Source organism: Gracilinanus agilis, chromosome 2 (assembly GCF_016433145.1).
Source record: "Gracilinanus agilis isolate LMUSP501 chromosome 2, AgileGrace, whole genome shotgun sequence".
Lineage (NCBI taxonomy): Eukaryota > Metazoa > Chordata > Mammalia > Didelphimorphia > Didelphidae > Gracilinanus > Gracilinanus agilis.
Window position 1 is genome coordinate 233718190 of NC_058131.1, and position 19502 is coordinate 233737691.

General features: G+C 36.1%; 1 protein-coding gene across 1 annotated transcript in view; it reads right to left on the reverse strand.

The window, feature by feature from the left end:
- Nucleotides 1-213: 213 nt before the first annotated feature.
- Nucleotides 214-19502, reverse strand: part of RAB10 (RAB10, member RAS oncogene family) — an 87104-nt gene continuing 67815 nt past the window's right edge. The window contains exons 3-6 of the mRNA XM_044663753.1: nucleotides 11537-11675; nucleotides 6796-6885; nucleotides 4967-5068; nucleotides 214-2810 (exon numbers count right to left, since the gene is read on the reverse strand). Coding sequence (XP_044519688.1) covers nucleotides 2727-2810; nucleotides 4967-5068; nucleotides 6796-6885; nucleotides 11537-11675 — 415 coding nt within the window. The 3' untranslated portion in view covers nucleotides 214-2726. The remainder of the gene's footprint in view (nucleotides 2811-4966; nucleotides 5069-6795; nucleotides 6886-11536; nucleotides 11676-19502) is intronic.

Genomic DNA, 19502 nt, shown 5'->3' on the forward strand with positions numbered 1-19502 from the left:
AAGCTTCTAGTTCTAGTTGTCTTTTTAAGGAACCAACAGGAAATCACCTTGTTTCATTCAATTTGTTTCAGCCAAGGTAATTTTTGTTCATTAGTTTCGAAATGAAGGCTTTTAACTTAAGGGAATCTATACCATGTTCTCCATAAATAAATGAAGGCCAAACCAGAGTTCAAAATCAAATTTTTGTTTTTATATGAACAGAAGTAGACCATCTAGAAATATTTCAGTTTATTTAAATTGTTAAGTAGAATATGAAACCGAATCTGTAACTAGTGCTGTACCAGAGGATGGACAAATGGGTCGGTGTTTGATGAAAACAGCATCTACACAGGAGCCCAATAGACTTACAGAAAAGGGGCCAAGCCCTCTAATATTAAGCAAATAAAAGCTCATGTTTTAAACAAAGATTATACAAAAATTGATTTATACTCCATTTTCCCTTTTTCGATATTTAGAAAGTGCAGATTTAACAAAAGGTAGCCACATCCTGCCTATTTACAATGCCGATTATAATTATTATGCAAACAATGAAACTGTCAGTCTATCACCCAAAATCCCAGTGTTTTATTTCTCACCTTAAGTCACCCAATTAAGTAGGTTTAACCAAGTGAAGATGGCAAAAAAAAAAAAGCAACCTCCCTGCCCTACCCCCACCCTCCACAAATCAAAACAATAAAACAACTTTACATTCCAGAGAAAAGGGAAACAAAAAATTCAAATGAAATTACTATGCTGACAGCAGGTCAAACCTAGAACTTGGAGAAGGCTTTATACTGCCCTTTCAGTATTATAATAAAAAAAATTAAAGAATATTTGGCAAGGCTGCTTTTAGTAGAAAGAATGATTTAAATGAGGAAAAAAAGAGACAGAAAAACACCCACCTATGAGGCTCAGAAAGGTACACTTTAGGGTGCTACTTGGAAAATCCATGGATTTTCATGGCAGAAATCTTCCCTTGTTTGCATGAGCCAAGAGGGCATTAACATGCTGTTCACGAAAAGGCAAGACTCATTTCAATGGGAGCTGCTGTCCTAAACTCAGCCTCTGCTAGAAATGAATCATGCTATTCAATAATTTCAACAAAGGTATCATCTTAGGATGCCAGCAGCAGAAGGAACTTAACTTGTGCTATTCTAATAAGCAAAGCAGCAAAACAACTGGAAACATAAGAAAAAATAGGAGCAGGGCTAAAGATGGCTAATGACTTTATATTTACATGAAGTACTTTTTGCTGTCAGTTTTCCAATTCATGTTAATTTAACTTTCCAAAAGGTCTTTAAGTTAAAAGACATAAAACTTATTACAGTTGAGTTTCTGAATCTTAAGGTAAACAATCTTAACACTGGAAAAAAAAATGTTTTGGGGAAGCCAAAGCTTAATACAACTGGCAATTTGTGGTGCTCAATTTGACCCTTGCCCTATTTAAAAAAAAAAAAAAAAAAAAAGCTCACAAACCTTTTTCTGGGCTACCAACCTGCTAGAGGAGTTGCCAAAATGGAGACCGTGTAAATTTAGGCTAACTGATACATTTGGGGAAACTGAATACTCTATACACATAATTAGAAAGACAAACCACATCACCCTCCATTGAAACACTAGTGCATGCAAATAACTCTTCCGTTCTCAACGGATACATAGGAGGAGAACAAGGAGAGGAAGAAGTTAGGAAAAGGAAGGGTAGTAGGGTAAGGAGAGGAAATAAGGAGAGAGCTGGGAGAGATCAGATAAGGGAAAGACACCAGTGAACTGACATTTGCTAGTGGGAAGTAGTTAGTAGGTATATTTGAGAGTTTACATTGCAAGTTAAATCAGTGCTTTGTGTTAAACTTAGCAAACATTGGTTTGCCCCCCTCTCCTTTTTTTTAATTTAAAAAACAAAACAAAACATTTTATACTGTGAAGGGAAAAATAAAAAGCAAATAAAGCACTATGTAGGCAATGAGGTGAGGTGGGGTGGGTTAAGTGGCCAAGGAGAAGTTAAAGATATCAGGAGCAGTTTTGAATTGCAAGGCCACTTTACAAGGAGACTCAGCAAATGAAAGTTACCGTTTCTGCATTACCTGTTGTCCTCAATTTACTATAATGACAATCACAGCCAAGCAAACCACAAAAAATTCATATTTGAAAATGGTTACATTTGGATATGTCTCCTGCACATGCGTCCACCAGAACAAAAGAAAAAAGTTAACAAAAAAAAAATGTTTCTTTCCACATAAGGCACAGGACAAAATTAACCCCGTTTAAACGCTCAAGGCGGAAATGAGAGTGTTTTCCTGTTTTTGTTTTTTTTCCATTTCTTTTGCTAATGCATGTCTACAAATTATAGGGACTCAAGCACATTATCCATAACAGAAATTCCACTGTTGTACAAAATAAAATTGTTAATTCTAACTTTTATTCTTATACAATTTGCAGAATAGAATCAAAATGATTGCTATAGGTTTTAATGTTGATAAGAACTGGACTATAATACAACCAAAACATAGTGGTGAGCTGAGCAAGTACATTTAAAAATGAAGTCACGGACATGATTCTTCTATACACTTTTGTTTGGAGAAAATTATATAGTCAGCAAGCAGTCATAAGATGGAAGAACAGAGAGGGCAGAGAGTTGTTAAGATGTGGAAAAAAATGTTTGTTTAGGTTAAAAACGGACAGAGTGGTTTATTTTGCAGCAAGAAGAGAAAAACGGTTGGTGGATGGCAATTGATGGAACAGGAGAACGCTCAGCAACATTTGCTCTTCCAGCCTGTTACTCCTCCTCCGCTGCTGATATCTACATTTTCACTGTTGGGCTCTTTTACAGGGGTCTGCAACAAACATATGCAAGAAATTAACTGATGACAAAATGCCAACAGAAGCAAAGTTAACATCAACAGAAGTTTTTCTGAAAATGTAAATTTTCTCAATAAGATGACACCATAATTTAAACAGATGTGATTGATAGGAAGTGCAGACCTAGTGGGGAAAATCAATGAATTAGGCCAACGCAGACACTTAATCTGAAGAAAGGTCTGAAGACTAAAGTCTGTATTATACACCTAGCCACTTCTACCAGAACCCTTTGAAATCTCTTTCCCTCTATGAAGCATGCCTGAACTGATGATTAGTGGACAAAGAAATGGCATCTTCCAGCCATGTCCACTGAACACCTATTGTTATCTTCTTGCCTAAAAAAGTTCCAAGGATTGTTGTAAGGAAAACTAAAGAACTATGATTTTTGTATTGATCAATATTTTCATTGCCTGCATATTCTTTTCTAGATCTACATAGTATATTCCAGGGCTGCATGCTATTTCTTCAATTATAAGCTCCTTAACAGCCAGGAATCATCAGTGTAGTGGCCATGATCATCCAATTACCTGACAGCTCCAAATACCTCAAAACAAGTTAAATTGGTTACATTCAAAAAGACTATAAATCAATTATATGGAACCCAATTAAACTGGAAAAATCTTAAAAGGCTAAAGTAGCGAGAATTAATCTTTACTCCCTACTTGAAATAATATCTTCCCCGATGACCAAAGAGAAACTATTGCTGGAAAAAAAAAAAAAATCAGCTGTTCCTATGCCTGGGTATTTTAAAATCAGAAATTCTACATCTTCATGGCCTGCTTGTTATTTTACTTGCTTTCTATTCCAGAGCTTCTGAGAATTTGTATTTTAAAAGGAAACTGACATGAATCATGACAAAGGTATTTATTTAATCAAACATTTACCCTGGTTTCACTGCAACCATTCTAGGTGCCCCACTCCTCTAAGATCCCAGGATGAAGCAGGGAGGTCTGTCAAATGCCTGACAGTAATCAGACAATAACAGGACCCTAGGTAGCTGCTGCTACAAAGAAAGTGATGTCAACCATATAGAAAATTCTCAAACATATGGTGAATTTTATTTGACTTTTTAAATTTTCATTAGTTAACAGACAAAAGATTCTGCCCTTGAGGGATTTACATTCTCCTGGGGAGAGGAGATCTACATCCTGCACACAGATAAGTACATACATGTGAACTAAAGAAGGGGGAAAAAAGACTAATAAGGGGAAGAAAGGATGGGGGGGGGGGCGCGGGGGAGGGAGAGCAGAATTCATGAAAGGCTTCTTTCAGGAGCTTGTAGCCACCAAGGTCAAGCTTTAAGTAAGCCAAGAGATTCTGAAAGGTGGAGGTGAGGAGAGCATCTGAAGCACAAGCTTATGCAAAGGCATGGAATGCCAAATTCTGAAAACAGCAAGGTGAGTTTAGGATCTAGGAACAGATTGTTTGGAAGGGATGATTTTAAAAATATAAGCCTAGAGGGTTGAGGTCAGACTGTAAAGGGCTTTAAATACCAATGTGAGGCACCTGTATTTTATCTTTAAAAAGAGAGACATTTGCTGAAGATTACTGAGCAGGGGAGGGGCAAAGTTAGAGATTTATACTTAAGGAAGATTGGCCGGAGTGTGGAGAATGGACAGTGGTACCTAGACGTATCACACACCCTACCCTGAAAGGCCAGCTCCTTCCTGTCTTCCTCTGAATGTGAGTATAGCTGAAGCAGCAAGATTCACATGTATAGAAATAAATGAACCCATGGGAGTAACATGAAGAGAAGAGAATGGAAAAGAGAGAAAAGGGCCCAGAAACTTGGAAGATTCCCATGATTAGAGAGGGCAACAAGTCACTCTTTGGGCCTCAGCATTTTTATAAGATATGAAGTTGAATTAAGGTCACTTCGAGCTCTAAAATTCATTTTAAGAAACCCACCCATTCCATAACCCTAGGAAAAAAAAAGTGACATTTTATATATATATAAATCACCCAAAAAAATATTTTCAATTCATATTTGGATCAGTCTCAATAAAGTAAAGGTAAACCTTATGAAAATTAGTTTACTGAGTTATTTTTTAATAATAATATTTTTGAAGGGGCCAAACATTCAAATGAGTCATTTCAGGTATTATTTACTTGAAATTAAAACAAAACTTACCTTTCGAAGTATGTCTTCTGCTAATGTGAGGAATGCCTTCTCAATGTTTATATTTGCTTTTGCACTAGTCTCAAAAAACCTAATACCATGCTCCCTTGCAATCTAAAATAGAAATAAGCAAAATGACCATTATAGAACAATCTAGCACAAACTGTCCACTGATAGGTCTACAATGAACAATTTTACAAAGATGATACTATTTAGTGTTGGCCTAAGAGGAAATTGCTGTTTTAGAATAACATAATAAGGCTAAAGACAGAAGGATATAACTATACTTAATATTTCGGCTCTACAGAGATGAAGTTAAGAAAGGACCATAGTGACACACACACTCTATTTGGTTTTACTGTTCTATACGCCTAGTAATCTATAAGCCATGGTGGTTAGATAGAATTATGTGAAGAAAATTAAGATGCCTACTAAATTACTCATTTGCACAAGTGTTTGATACATAGTGGGGCTTAATAAATGCTTATTGACTGCCCAAGTTTCTCAAATCATTGGTTTCAGTGAGTGTAGTTATTATTTCTGACCCTTCTACAACCTATGAATCTCACAATTATAGTTATGATATTTGGCATCACTAACAATACAGATCCAAACTAGATTATGCCCTTTAAAGTGGAATAAGAGTTTGAAACCAAATTTTAATGAGCATCAACTACACCATTCAAGAAATAAAGATTAAATGCCTATTTTATGTAATGACTTATATATTGGCCCACAATTTTCCTCTCTATGTAGTTAGACATTATATGAGGAATGGTTATCTTGAATTAAGTTTACAGATTTTCTACTTTTTTTAGTTTAACTTATGTTACCCAAAGCAGGGCAAAGTTATTTGTCTTATGACCCAGTTAGCTTTGCATTAATAATTGCTGCCTCATAGCACAAACCCCAAAGTATTTAGGGGGATGAATGGTTTTAAATGCATCTATGGTCACAAAAAGATCATGTGTATACATGAATGGCTTAGCATCATCTACTATCTATTACCACTACTGTAATTAACAACTGGAAGCACATTTTCTGATTGGGCCAATAGCACCTTCTCCATACAAGATAATGGGGGAATGATATTTCATTCCTAAAAGTCTGGAAAATATACTGGAGAAGCACAAGAATTCAGAGTTAAGGCAAGTACTTGGGCCAGGTACAGAAAACCATGACTAGCTCAGCAATGATCGGTGAGTCTTTGATCTGAGTGACTGATGGTTTTTGTTCTTTCTCCTGAATCTACCTACATCAACAACTGCTTTCCACATTCTCTGGTGCATATCCTATTCTTAGTATCCTAAAATTATTATTTTTCTATATTACTCTATCTTGTACATAATTAAATGTCATTTATGCATGTAGTTTCTATATGCCAGTGTCCTTTAATATCCTGTACTAGTGTAACAGTTATTTATGAATCCATCAGGCTAACTAGAGAAAAAGAGAAGAAGAAATCCTTTTCTACAATCAACTAGATATCACTTGTAAACATAGATTTAAAACAAATTAACACATAGACCAACAGGCTCAGGAATGAGTTCTACTTGAAGACTAACCAATACCTATTACAAGAAAACTGAGCTAATGCTGGCCCTTCATGGCTCCATGATACTAACATATGGTGATGACAGATAACAAAAGGAGGCAATCTACCTCAGTTCTGTCCTTTGGCCAGACAAGATGTGGAATACACTCAGTTAGCGGGACAAACATGTTTCATTTAGCTACATCTGCATTACACAAATCCACCATTGCTATTTACCAAACAGTTTTCCCCCCCAAAACCTTGAAAGAAAAATGAGATCATATAAATTTCATTCAGGATTTCTTACCTGTTCTCCTTTTCCTTTAGGTACAACTCTCTTATCTTCCATGTCACACTTGTTTCCTAGCAGCATCCTTTCCACATCTTCATTGGCATGCTACAACAGAACACAATTTTACTTTTTTAAAAATACATTTTCTAAGTTCTGGCACAAGCATTAATTATTTCCAAAATAATTATAATGGCTTCAGTTTAACATGTTCATTAATATGCTCATAGTTTATTTGTATACCAATTAACTCATTTGAGTCTCACAACAAACCTGAAATAGGCATGTGAATACTACAATGTCCACCTACTAGACAGATAAAGAAATCCTCAGAAGTTAAATGACAGATAAAAGTTATCTGAGGGGGCAGCTGGGTAGCTCAGTGGAGTGAGAGTCAGGCCTAGAGACAGGAGGTCCTAGGTTCAAACCCGGCCTCAGCCACTTCCCAGCTGTGTGACCCTGGGCAAGTCACTTGACCCCCATTGCCCGCCCTTACCAATCTTCCACCTATGAGACAATACACCGAAGTACAAGGGTTTAAAAAAAAAAAAGTTATCTGAGGTCACACATTGCTAGGTGAGTTCATGTCATCTTCTTTGAATTAGAAGAGAGAATCTTTGAAGAGTTGTACTTAAATATTATAAGCTATAAGGCTGTGATTTAAATTGACATAAATTCCTGTTAACCTAAAAGAAACAAACAAAAAACCACAAGGATATCCCTAACAAGCAGCACTTAATGGATGTTTATTGACTGATGAAAATAGTGGAAAAAAACATTGGACTTGGTATCAAAAAACCTAGGTTTAACCACAGGCTCCACTCCTCTTTTCTGTCTATAAAGCCTTTTTTTCTCTATTTATGGAGGAAATGTCTGTTACTTATCTCGTAAGGTGGTTGAAAGGATAAAATGAGATAATATATGCAAAGTACCTTGTTAAAAAGTATTAGATATAAATCATGATACAGTGGAAAGTGCTGAATTTGGAGTCAAAAGACGTCACTTTAAATTGTGGCTGTCATTTATTATCTAGATACCCTTGGTCAAGTCCCTTAAACTCCCTAGACCAGTGATGGGCAAACTTTTTAAAGAGGGGGCCAAAGGAAAGGAAATGCTCATCTGTCAGTCTGTTTCTAAGGCAACTCTTTCAAAGTTTCATTGTATTGTATCCTACTCATTATATTTGTCAGATTAGGAATAATGTCCTCCTGCAGGATAGAACATTTCAGGGGGCTGTAATTTGCCCATCACTGCCCTAGGCCTTAGTTTTCCCATCTGTAAAATGAGAGTGTTGGACTAGAAGACCTTTCATATGTAAACCTATTTTTTAGCCCTTTCAGCTCTAGATCTATGATACTATAAACATGAACCTCTATTACTTTCTAGATACTGCTACCGACATATGGGAAATATGCAAAAACTAGGGCTGAATTTAGTTGGCTTACTGAAGATCATCTAGCCTTAACCTTTTAATTTTTCAGCTGAGAAAACTGAGACCCAGAGTGATTTAAATTACTGACTTGCTTGTCAACAGAGATAGAAAGTCGGTAAAGCTAGGACTTGAAACCAAGTCCTGACTCTAAATCTAGTGTTCTGGTTAGAAACAAACCCCAAACCCTAAACCCCAAACATTCAAAATTCATATTTAGGGAATTTAATTTTCTTATTCAGCATATAACGCCAAAAAAGAGCATTTCCATATATAAGTATAACACAAAAGTATAATTGCATATGAAACTGCAAATCTCCTTTATGTATATAGCACACTTCTTTTAAAAAGTATTTTTACATAATGTTTTTCTCACAATAATTTCCCATGAGGTAGATAATGAAAACACTGTTCCCATTTAAATAAATGATGCTCAGAATTTAAGTGACTTGTCCACAGTGATACAAGTAATAAATGCCAGCACTTTAAATTGGTGTTTGTGGAACATTTTACACTTTCATAACTAACTGTATTATGCCTGTCCCTAGAAGACTCAGAATCTAAGTGCTTCAGGCACTGCTTAAAGATGTTCCCAGCAGAGATGTGTTACATTATGACCAAATATCAGTTAAAGAAGCAGAATGTGAAAGGAACAAAGGTGGGGGTGGGGAGATGCTCTTGTCACAGGCAAGTACAAGTATCCTTTACTTAACAAAATTATGATGTCAAGCCACATTTATATTAAGGAAAAATGCCTTCTCTCTACTTATAGAATCTGGGTAGTCCAAACTCAAGTTTTATTCCTATTTAACTGCATTAAATGGAACATGCCAATCTACTCCAAACATGCTACAGCTAACCTGGAAGTGAACTAACACAGTTAGATGTGACACCATAGAGAACACCAAGATGAGCTGGTTAGGGAATACTGACAAGTTTCTCGACAACCATATTGGCTACTTCAGTACTTCACTTAGCACATTATCTCCTCTTGGCACAGGTACCATTGTAAAGCACATACATGGATCTGTTGTGTGTAACTAAAGACATTTAAATGAAACAAGGTAAATTCGAGTGGTGAGAAAGTTGCAAAAAAAAATGAATTTTTTTGGGGGGTGTGTGACAATTAACTAAACTACTAGAGTCATTTTTTAGGGGGAAATTATTTAAGACAAATGAAGTAGATGATTACCCTGCCACGTTTGGAAATATTGTATTTATTTCATATTTTGCTTTATAACATTGATAGTCCAGCGTTATTTAGGTTCTATCAGAAAGCCATAGCCATTACTGTATTTTCTTTGTACAGGAGGATACAACTCGGTAATACAAGTTCTAGTTGATACTGTTCACAAGGTATTCAGCTAGATAAAATGCACTGTGATACTGCAAGGAAATAAATTATGATTCTTGTTTAAATTCCCCATCAAGACAGTAGTGCTTTGTAATGTGTCTACTGAATAACACAGAGCTTCCTTTTATCTCACTGATTAAGGCATTCTCCAAGTGGCCATTATGGTAGTTATTTAGCCTCTGCATATGTCCTAACCTGTCCTTGGGACATGAATCCTGTCTACTGGTACAAGTAAAAGATATAATCTGCCAATCATATTTATTTTCCATATCTGTGATCTATTTGTATCTACTTTTCCCAAACCTTAAGTTTTCTTAGCTTGATTTTAAATTGTTTACAACATAGGAATCCTAAGTATCATAATCCAATATTCAGATCCCTCCTTCTCTTCTCAATGAAAGTAAATACCATGGGCCAGGTTTTCAGTGACACAAATTTTCCCCTAAAGTTTAGGGCACAAAGTCTTAATAGTAACAGTATGTGTATACCCTTTTAACATGCCCTAAACTCCCATATTTCTTTTTTCCTCGCGTCCTACCACTCCAGGGAGATGTCTAGTACCTCAAACAGCCCAGATTTTAAATATCATCCTAAAAGTGACTTCAAGTTAATTATACAAACAGGCATGGAAACTGTGATTCTCAGGTAGCCCTTAAGATTCTGATATCCCACTACAGTTAAGTAATCATTAATTTGCTTCTTAGAATATTCCCCAAAGGATAATTACCTCTGGATATAGGCATATGTAAACTTAAGAGTATGTTAGTGACACAGTATTTAGGAGAAAGTGAAAGGACAAGAAGGTAGAGCTTGGATGGAAAAAACAGTTAAATGAACAACCAGATTATACATAAGAAAAATAGTGTCAAAGTAACCACAGACTACTAGTTCCAATAGAAATTTCTTAGTGATAGTTTATTTGCCAATTGGCATCTTTAAAAAATCCATCTGATTAGTTTCAGTCTTCAAATTCAGTTTTATGTGTATAATTATAAGATTAATGAGCAAGATATAATATTTTAAGGGTATACGCATATGCTTATACTTGAGAAATCCATTATTTCACTGGTATATACATTCTTCCCATCACTTAAGGACTCAAGAGCCTTCTTCACTCTTACTCATTAGGTGGTCTCTAGGAAGAAACTGTTGAGATTCTTTACCTAATCACCACATAAAGGTCTAACCTTCTGATGTTGAGCCTTTTTGAAATACAGCTCCACTGATCTTCATATAATACACAAAATTCATTGCTAAGTCTGTTCTTAAAGCTTTGGTATGACTTGTTCATTTCAATTAGCAAGATTAAACCAAAGGCAATAGTTTTTAAGGTGAATGTTAGACTTTTGAAATTGGGCTCATAAGTATTCTAGAAAAACATTTATTTTTTAAAGGAAATTTTAGAAACTATCTATGATACAAATTAAAAGCATGACCACAGGGAAGGAACCATGTTCCACAACCATATACTTGTCTCTTATATCTTTGTCATGACTATAAAAATGGGAGTGCTGAAGGTCTAGGCTTCCATTTTCCTCTTATCTTCAGTTTACCAGCTAACTAAAAAATTAGGCAGAGTTCAAACTCTCATAAGCTAGAAAACATAAACTTGTTGGCTGAGTTTTTAAGTGTTCACAAAACATACTGGGAGACTTTAGAAAGAAATAGGATTGATGTAGGCAAAATTAAGTGTGAAGGCCATTAAATAAGCTTTTCCTGTATGTTTTTGAAAGCTGTTTATTAAACATGTGTTAAAAGAGTCAACCTCCCTTTAATGAGGATCAAGACAAATTCATCTTAAGTGTCCAAATATGTTTTAGTGATCAATCAATGATTTAATAAGTCTTTTAAAAGATGGAATAATTTCATATAGCTGGACAATATACCACATAAGGCCTAGAAAAGAGCAGTCCAATTATTCTTCCCAAACAAAAACATAAATTCAAGAAGGAATCAAATACTCCTGTTTTACTTACCTCATCTATATTTCTAAGCCATTTGCTGATGTTTTCAAAGCTTTTACCGTTGGTGATGTCGTACACTAGCATGATTCCCATAGCTCCTCTGTAGTAGGAGGTGGTGATGGTATGAAATCGCTCCTGTCCTGCTGTATCCCTGGAAATAAACACCCCATAATTAAAAATTACAAATTTATATTAATACATTAAAGAGAAATACATACTACACACACACACACTCCAGTCATCCATAAGCTAATATGTAAGTAGCAATATAGAGATCATAGGGAAAAAAGACATGTACAAAAATATTTATAGCTGTGCTCTTTGTGTTGGCAAAAAAACTGGAAAATGAGGGTATGCCCTTCAATTGGGGAATGGCTGAACAATTTGTGGTATATATTGGTGATGGAATACTATTGTGCTCAAAGGAATAATGAACTGGAGGAATTCCATGTGAACTGGAACAACCTCTAGGAACTTATGCAGAGTGAAAGGAGAAAAACCAGGGAGAACATTGTACACAGAAATAGATACACTGTGGTACAATTGAACATAATGGACTTCTCTACTAGTAGCGCAATGATCCAGCACAACTTATGAGGGACCTATGAAAAAGAACGCTACCCACATTCAGAGGAAGAACTGTGGGAGTAGAAACAGAAGAAAAACAGCTGCTTGAACACATATAGGTTGATGGGGATACTACTGGGGATGTAGACGCTAAACAATAACCTTAGTGCAACTATCAATAATATAGAAATGGGTCTTGATCAATGATACATGTAAAACCTAGTAGAATTGCATGTCGACTACAATGGTGGTGGTTTTGGGGGAAAGGGAAAGAACATGAATCATGTGAAAATATTCTAAATTTAAAAAAAAAAAAAAGGTAGTAAGTAGCATGGGTAGTATGTGCATTATCCCAAGTGAAAGTGATAACAATAATCAAAGAGGTACCAAGAGGCAAGCTAAGATCAAAGTTAATTAGAATCAAAATGGGAAGACTAAAAAGATGATCACTTCCCCCTTTTGCCTAATAGTATAAAGCAATTACATATGGACCTCATTGGCAAATGGAGACAGACTAATAGATACAAAAAGATTTTGATGAAAGGTTAATGAGACTTCTTGACCTAGAACCAAATCCTGCTTACTATCACTTTAAGAAGTTTGCAGGCTATTTGTGACCTGATTATATCACTCCTTTTAAAAAAAGGGGGGGAGGGGGGGTCATGGTGGTGGTGCATGGAGACACATGACCCACAGCACTGAACGGGCCAGAATTTAGTTTTGTCAAATCTTGTATACAACATTTTGATGATATAAATGAATAATGTAAAAAGTCAATGTTAGGTCACTGAAGTTATGTTTCTTACTTGCCATAAATGATAGTGCATTCTTAACTTGTGCTACAAATTTAAAATGCAATATACTTTTGGAACATATAACTTTTAAAAATTCATCTATGTATCCAAAAAAAAGCACAACAAATTAAATAACTGCATCAAGAACGTAGTACCTATACAAAAGATGTTTAACAAAAATTTGTTCCATTTATTTGCCAAGTCTAAACTAGTAGGTCTAGTACAACAAAGTGCAGCTTATGAAGCTTTTTGGCCAGCCAATAATTATCTTACAATACAAGAGTCAGAAACCTTTGGAATAGGTTAAATCCCAGCCCCTTCTCTCTTCCAGACCCTTTTTTTTCTTAGCAGGACCCAGGCACCTTCCTATTGAATTCAGGCCATCCTTAAACACCAATTTAATAATTGGCAGGGGTTGTTGTTGGAGATGAAACTGTACTAGCATTCTGAAATGCTGGCCCTTCCAGCTACTTTGGCAATCATGGGGGAAAGAAAGATTTAGGATATCTCCAAGTCACCTCTGTAAAGTTTGTTCATCAAAAGTCCTGATACAACACATCTGACAAGAGTGAGATACCTCTTATAATCCAATAGGCAATGTGTTTAAGGTCAAACTGCAGTGTATTCAATGCAAATGAAAACTTTAAAAAAAAAAAGCTCTGCTATGGCAGAGTACAACAGCTGTAGTGTAGGAGGATTAGAGGATCCACAATTCAATTATCTTTAAAGTAATAACTATTTAGGGAAAACATCTTCTAAAATGCCCTACATGAGCACACCCACCACCACTTTCTGCATATTATACACAATTAGTAAATTATATACACAATTCTATACTTATCTGTGACTAAATTCTTCCCCCAAAAAAACACTGCCAAAAAGATCATGAAGCTAAATGTGAATCTAAAGTACCTATATAAAGTATACTTCCTTCTCATAACTACCTCAAAGTTCTGGATATGGTTCCCATTAATTCTCCAAAGGACTTTCATTTCTAAATGACCCCAATCCTATGATCCATATTCATCTTGTTTCTTCTGGTGGCTACCTGCCAACTGTTGGGAAAAGAACTGTTTACCTACAACCTATTAAAACTTAGTAAAAGTAAATCTTCCTTCTCTAATATCTTCAACCCAGGCAAAATTATGTTCTTAGGCACAGCACTATAATTGGGTCTGAAGCCTAACAACTAGTGTTAGGCTAAAGTCAAGTACAAGATTTACTCCAGATTTTAGGAGATAAAAGTTCACATAGCTTACGGAAAAGGTAGGATCCCATGGCCTAAGTTTCTATAGAAAGAAGCTGGCTATAGAAAAAAGTGACTTGAGATACAACTCCACAAATATGAAATTCTGAAGACAATGTCAACATGATTTTGGTAAGGAAGAAAAGGAGGATTTGTCTTTCTAAAAAAGATAAATTGAACTGCAGAGGGCTATCCTGTATAAGAGTACACACTAGAGAATGAGAACTCCAGTATAACTCCCAGCTTGGCCACATTCTCTTATGATCTTGAAGAAGTTATTTAATGCTGCAAGGCTGATTTTTCCTTTATAAAATGAGAGATGTGGACTAGGTAATCTCAGATCACTTTCAATTAGGGGATTCTGTGAAATTAAATGCTTCTTTTAAGCCAAAGGCAGATATTTGAATTGTGACTAAATTCTACAAAATGTTCAGAACAGCCCTTAGATTCACCATAATTCAGGTTCCACTTCAATTAAAAAAAAAAAAAATTAAGTCCTTACTATGCTCAAGGCACATAAGAGTATAGAATGATAATATATATTTCGAGATAACTAATCTGACATCAGTTATGAAAGAGACTGAGAACTGTGAGCCTATGGAATATAAGAAAGTTTTTGATATGGAAAGATTTAAGATTAGATATTTCAAAAACATAAAATATTTCATTAAACAAAAGAGAAGCCTGTTAATAAGACCCCTAGAAAAGGAAATTCTATCAAATTATATTTTTTCTACTCATTTGCACAAAAAAGAGTGCTATTTACCCTAAGTTCAACCCACAGCTGAATAAGAATTGCCTCTACAACCTACCTGATATGAAGTTACTGCCTATAGATCTCCAAGGGAACAAACCAAATACTGCTAAAAGAAACCCATTTCACTTTGGGATACATTATTCTAATTGTTAGGATGATTTCCCTTATAAATGCCTAAAGTTCTCAAACTTCACTCATTCATCTTACTTCTGCCTTCTTGAACTAAGCAGAACAAATCTCATTCCCCACCCCCCCCCCCAGAATAAAGACAACCCCCCCACACATCATAAAACTATCTATATAAACAATGCTTCAAAGAAAAACAGTTTTGAGACACTCAATCCAAATTCTTAAAAAGAGATGAAGCAAAAGTTTTAAAAATTGTGTGTGATCTTGACTCTGGCTACTTAGTGCTTGAAATTCTTTTTTCTGTTTACATTCAAATATGGGGAGATGATACATGTGTCCCCTCTATTATCAACTTAGGTCATAGAGGGAGTCCAATTGACAAGGCCTGGGAATAGTTGTTAGGTCTTGATAATCTTAAGAATGGAAAGAGAAGAGAAATATACAATGGAGTAAAGGGGAAGACTGGATAGAGAAAAAGTTAGGGAAGTTATCTCACATAATCTAGGTGCACAGATTGATATACAAACAAGGAGGAGAGGGAAACAGCGAACGCCTGAATTTCAATCTTACGTGAACTGCTCAGAAGAATACAGAGTACAGCACTGGGTACAAAAACCCATTTCACTCAACAGAAAAATAGGAGGAAAAGGGAAGGAGTAGTATTAGAGAAAAAGTAGAATACGATGGGGATGAATCCTAAACAAAAACTCTGTAGATGTACAAAAATATAACTTTCTGAGGTGGCAAAGAATGGGAATCTGAGTACATATAAACTGGAGAGTAGATGAACAAATTATGGTATATAAATATGATTAATTACTATTGTGCTGAACACTTTATCAGGATAATAACCAGGATTCCAGATGACTAATGAAACATGCTATTTACTTCCTTAGAGGTAAAGGACTCAATGCAACAAAAAATTTTGGACACGGTCAATGTGGAAATTGGTTTTGATTTGACTATACTAATTTGTAATGGTTGTTTATCTTGTGATCTCAAATGGAAAGGGATGTTGGGGTGGCAGATGAAAAAAATGCACCTGTGGCCATCACCGCCTCCCTGGATCACTGCAGCACCCACCAGGGGGCGGTGGCACCCACTTTGGGAATCGCTGGACTAGGAGGTGGAGATGAGGGGTGGTTGAAACACAGTATATAGAAATATATTTTCTTTACATCTTCTCAGCAGCAGGTGGCAATAAAGAACACTCTAGCTTCTAATTGGTCAATTCATCTCGAATAAGCAGGTCCTATTTGGCCCTAACCATGCCCTCTATAGTCTGACTGCCACTGTCATTTGGGATAGTAGGTTAAGGAATAGGCCACATTCTCTGCTACACTCACAGGTTTCTTTTGCTTCTTGGCCTAATGTAGGTATTGGTTTAGTCTATCTTTCTTTACACAGTCCTCAATATGAAGTTGATTCTGTGACTTGTCATAGTTCTGACAGGCCCCAACTGGTCTCAGGCCTCCTTTTAGTCTCTCTAGTTCTTGTGCTGAACTGAGAGGAGCACTGGAGGGCAACCATTGTTTGGTCTTGTTTCTTGCTTCCCTGTGCAGTAACCTACTGAGAGTTGATCCTGTTCCCCTATCACACATCGGAATCTGTTTAAAAGAGGTCATGCTGGCTGATGGCTATGGCCTTTCCTTCCCCTCTCTGAGGGCTTGCATGTTCTGCCTGCCTTCTTTGCTGTCCTAGAGACTGTGGTCTTCCTGAGTGCTATTCCATCTGACACCTTTTTATTTCTTTGTTGATTGTTCAAGGGAGAACTGGACTCTTCTAGGACCTTTTTATAATACCCTATTAATCAAAAGTTTTATACATAATTTTAAAAGTACACTTAACATTCCCTATCTTACTCTCTTAAAAACAAAAAACACAACAACAAATTGTTTTGTTTTTTTATTTAGCCTTTATTTTTTTTTCCCTTGTGGATTAGAGGGCTCACAGTAGAAAAAGAATCTCCAATCCCGAATCAAGATGGTTATTAATAACACTTATTGTGAAAATTAAGTTAAAAAAAAAAGTGGATGTCAGACAAAATGCTTGTTGCATAGTTTGGGAAATTTTTGTTTAGAAACAACAGAGAAAAATAAAATATAAAAGAGGAGAAATGTACAATGATATATTCATAACCCAGGTAATCAAAGAATTAGGGAGTAAAACCTACAGATTCTCAGTGAAAAAACACAGACAGGACAAGTTCACGGCAATTACAGATCAGATTGAATTGATCAAGAACTAAAAATATTGACATAATAAAATCAGCACTAAGTTACAGATGAAATCTGGTAAACAATTCATAAAAGGAACAAGTTATGTCCTTGACAACAAACTAGAAATCTGTATACTGATCACTAAAGTATAACCGTTTTTAGGGAGACAAGAGTGTTATAATCTAGGATGGTGATTCCAAATTTTAGTCCACCAACACCTGAGGTACTAGGGAGTTATTACAAGAAGTCCTCAAATTCATACAGAAGTTGAGCATGTCATTTTGATATTTATTTAGCTCTTAAAAATTTATCTTCAACACTTCATTTGCCATTTATTGGGGATTTCATTTTTCATTTTTATAATGCAACATAGATTTGTCTTTTGCTGAAACTCCTCTACTGGGGGGAAAGGGGGAGGGGGGAGGAAGGAGTTCTCAATTGTTTGAGATCCTTTTAAGGGAGAGATATACACTTAAACTACAGTAAAGGTATTATGACCCAATGGAAGGAACAGATGATCAAGTTGTAAAGGATCATAGATTTAGAAACAAATCAATGGACACTAATAGTATAATCCTAGTATATGCAGTATGATTAAAGATTTAGAGCTGGAAGGGATTAAGGAGGTCATTAATTCCAACTTCTTGTTTTATACATTGGGAAACTGAAGTCAAGAAAGTTAAGTTGCCCTAGGTGCTTGGATATATGACACTGCCAGGACTTAAACTCAGGTCCCCTAATCCAAAGATCGTGTGTGTGTGTGTGTGTGTGTGTGTGTGTGTGTGTGTGTGTGTGTGTGTGTACGCGCATGTTTTGGGTGATGGGGCTGGAGGAGAGTGGATAGTGAGTAGTGAGTCAAGAACTGCTTGATATTAAAAGGGGGTCTTAACTCATTTGTCTACTGGGAAATAGAGATTTGAGCTAAAAGCAGAAACCTCTCAACTCTAGGAAATTGGAAAGTGAATTGAAAAGCTAACAAAAAATTTGGTTGATAGGTTTTTGAAAATTTGAGAGACATATAAATTATCAGTCTAAAAAGATTTTAATCAGGAACAGATAAATAGCTCAATAGTTTGAGAGCCAGGCCTAGAAATGGGAGGTCCTGGTTTCAAATCTGACCTCAGACACTTCCTAGCTGTGTGACCTGAGCAAGTCACTTAACCCCTATTGCCTAAGCCCAGTAGTGATGGTAAACATTTTAGAGATTACATGCTGTGCCCTGCCCTCCCCCACACCTAGTGCCAAGCAGGCCTGTTCCTCTTCCCTCCACCCACAGGGGAGGGAGAAAGTGCTACCACGCTGGGCTGCAAGGCAGAAGGGTAGGTGAAGTGAAAAAATGTCCTCAGTAAGGGGGAAGAGGCGGAAGGGAGGGGAGTGGCCCAAGTGCCCCTCCTCCCCTTATACTCCCATTGGGCTGCTGAGCAGAGGATGTGAAAAAAATTCATCAGGAGCAGTGGAGAAGAGGAGAGGAACAGCTCCACCAAAGTCCCTCTGCCTTTCTAGTAACAAACTGGGGTGGGGGTGGAGGGGTGATGGGACAGGACCACAGAGAACACTGGGCTTTCCATCATTTGCATGCGTGCCATAGGTTCACCATCACTGGCCTACCCCATACCACTCTTCTGCAATATACAGTACTGATTCTTAGATGAAGATAAGGGTTTAAAAAAATAAGATATTTTATCAATGGGGAAAACCAAGAATGAGTAAAATTGATCAGTAATTCTTTAGTGCTCTGTGACCCAGGATAATTGGGGATCGAAGTTCTTACAGGTGAATTTTTTTCTTCATGTTAAATAATACAAAATGATTACTTATAGAATTTAAGTTGGTTGTCAAAGTGACCTTAATTTATGTATTAATTTGGTCAGAATCTCATCTTCATCTAAAACTTATTATTAACAAGGCTTTGAGGTTTAAAACTAGACAACAGCCTAGTAAGAAATACAGTTAATATTTGGAAGAAAAAGAAGAGGAGAATGGATTCTGTAACATCTGTGGAGAGCTTGTAGGTTTTTTCCAATAGGTTTTGTTATAGTATGCAGGTGTATTTTTTGTTCATTCTGTAATAAATAGAAAGGCTGGATTTCATTTAGTCCCTAAGAAGACAACAGAAAGGGGCCATACTTTCTTTTATAATACTGAAATACATTGAAAACATCAGGAAAAAATACATTTCAAAAAAAGTCATATTAATATTTGCATTTAATAATGAGTTGATTTAAATTTCCTATAAGAGATTCATAATTTTACATACAGAAGATAC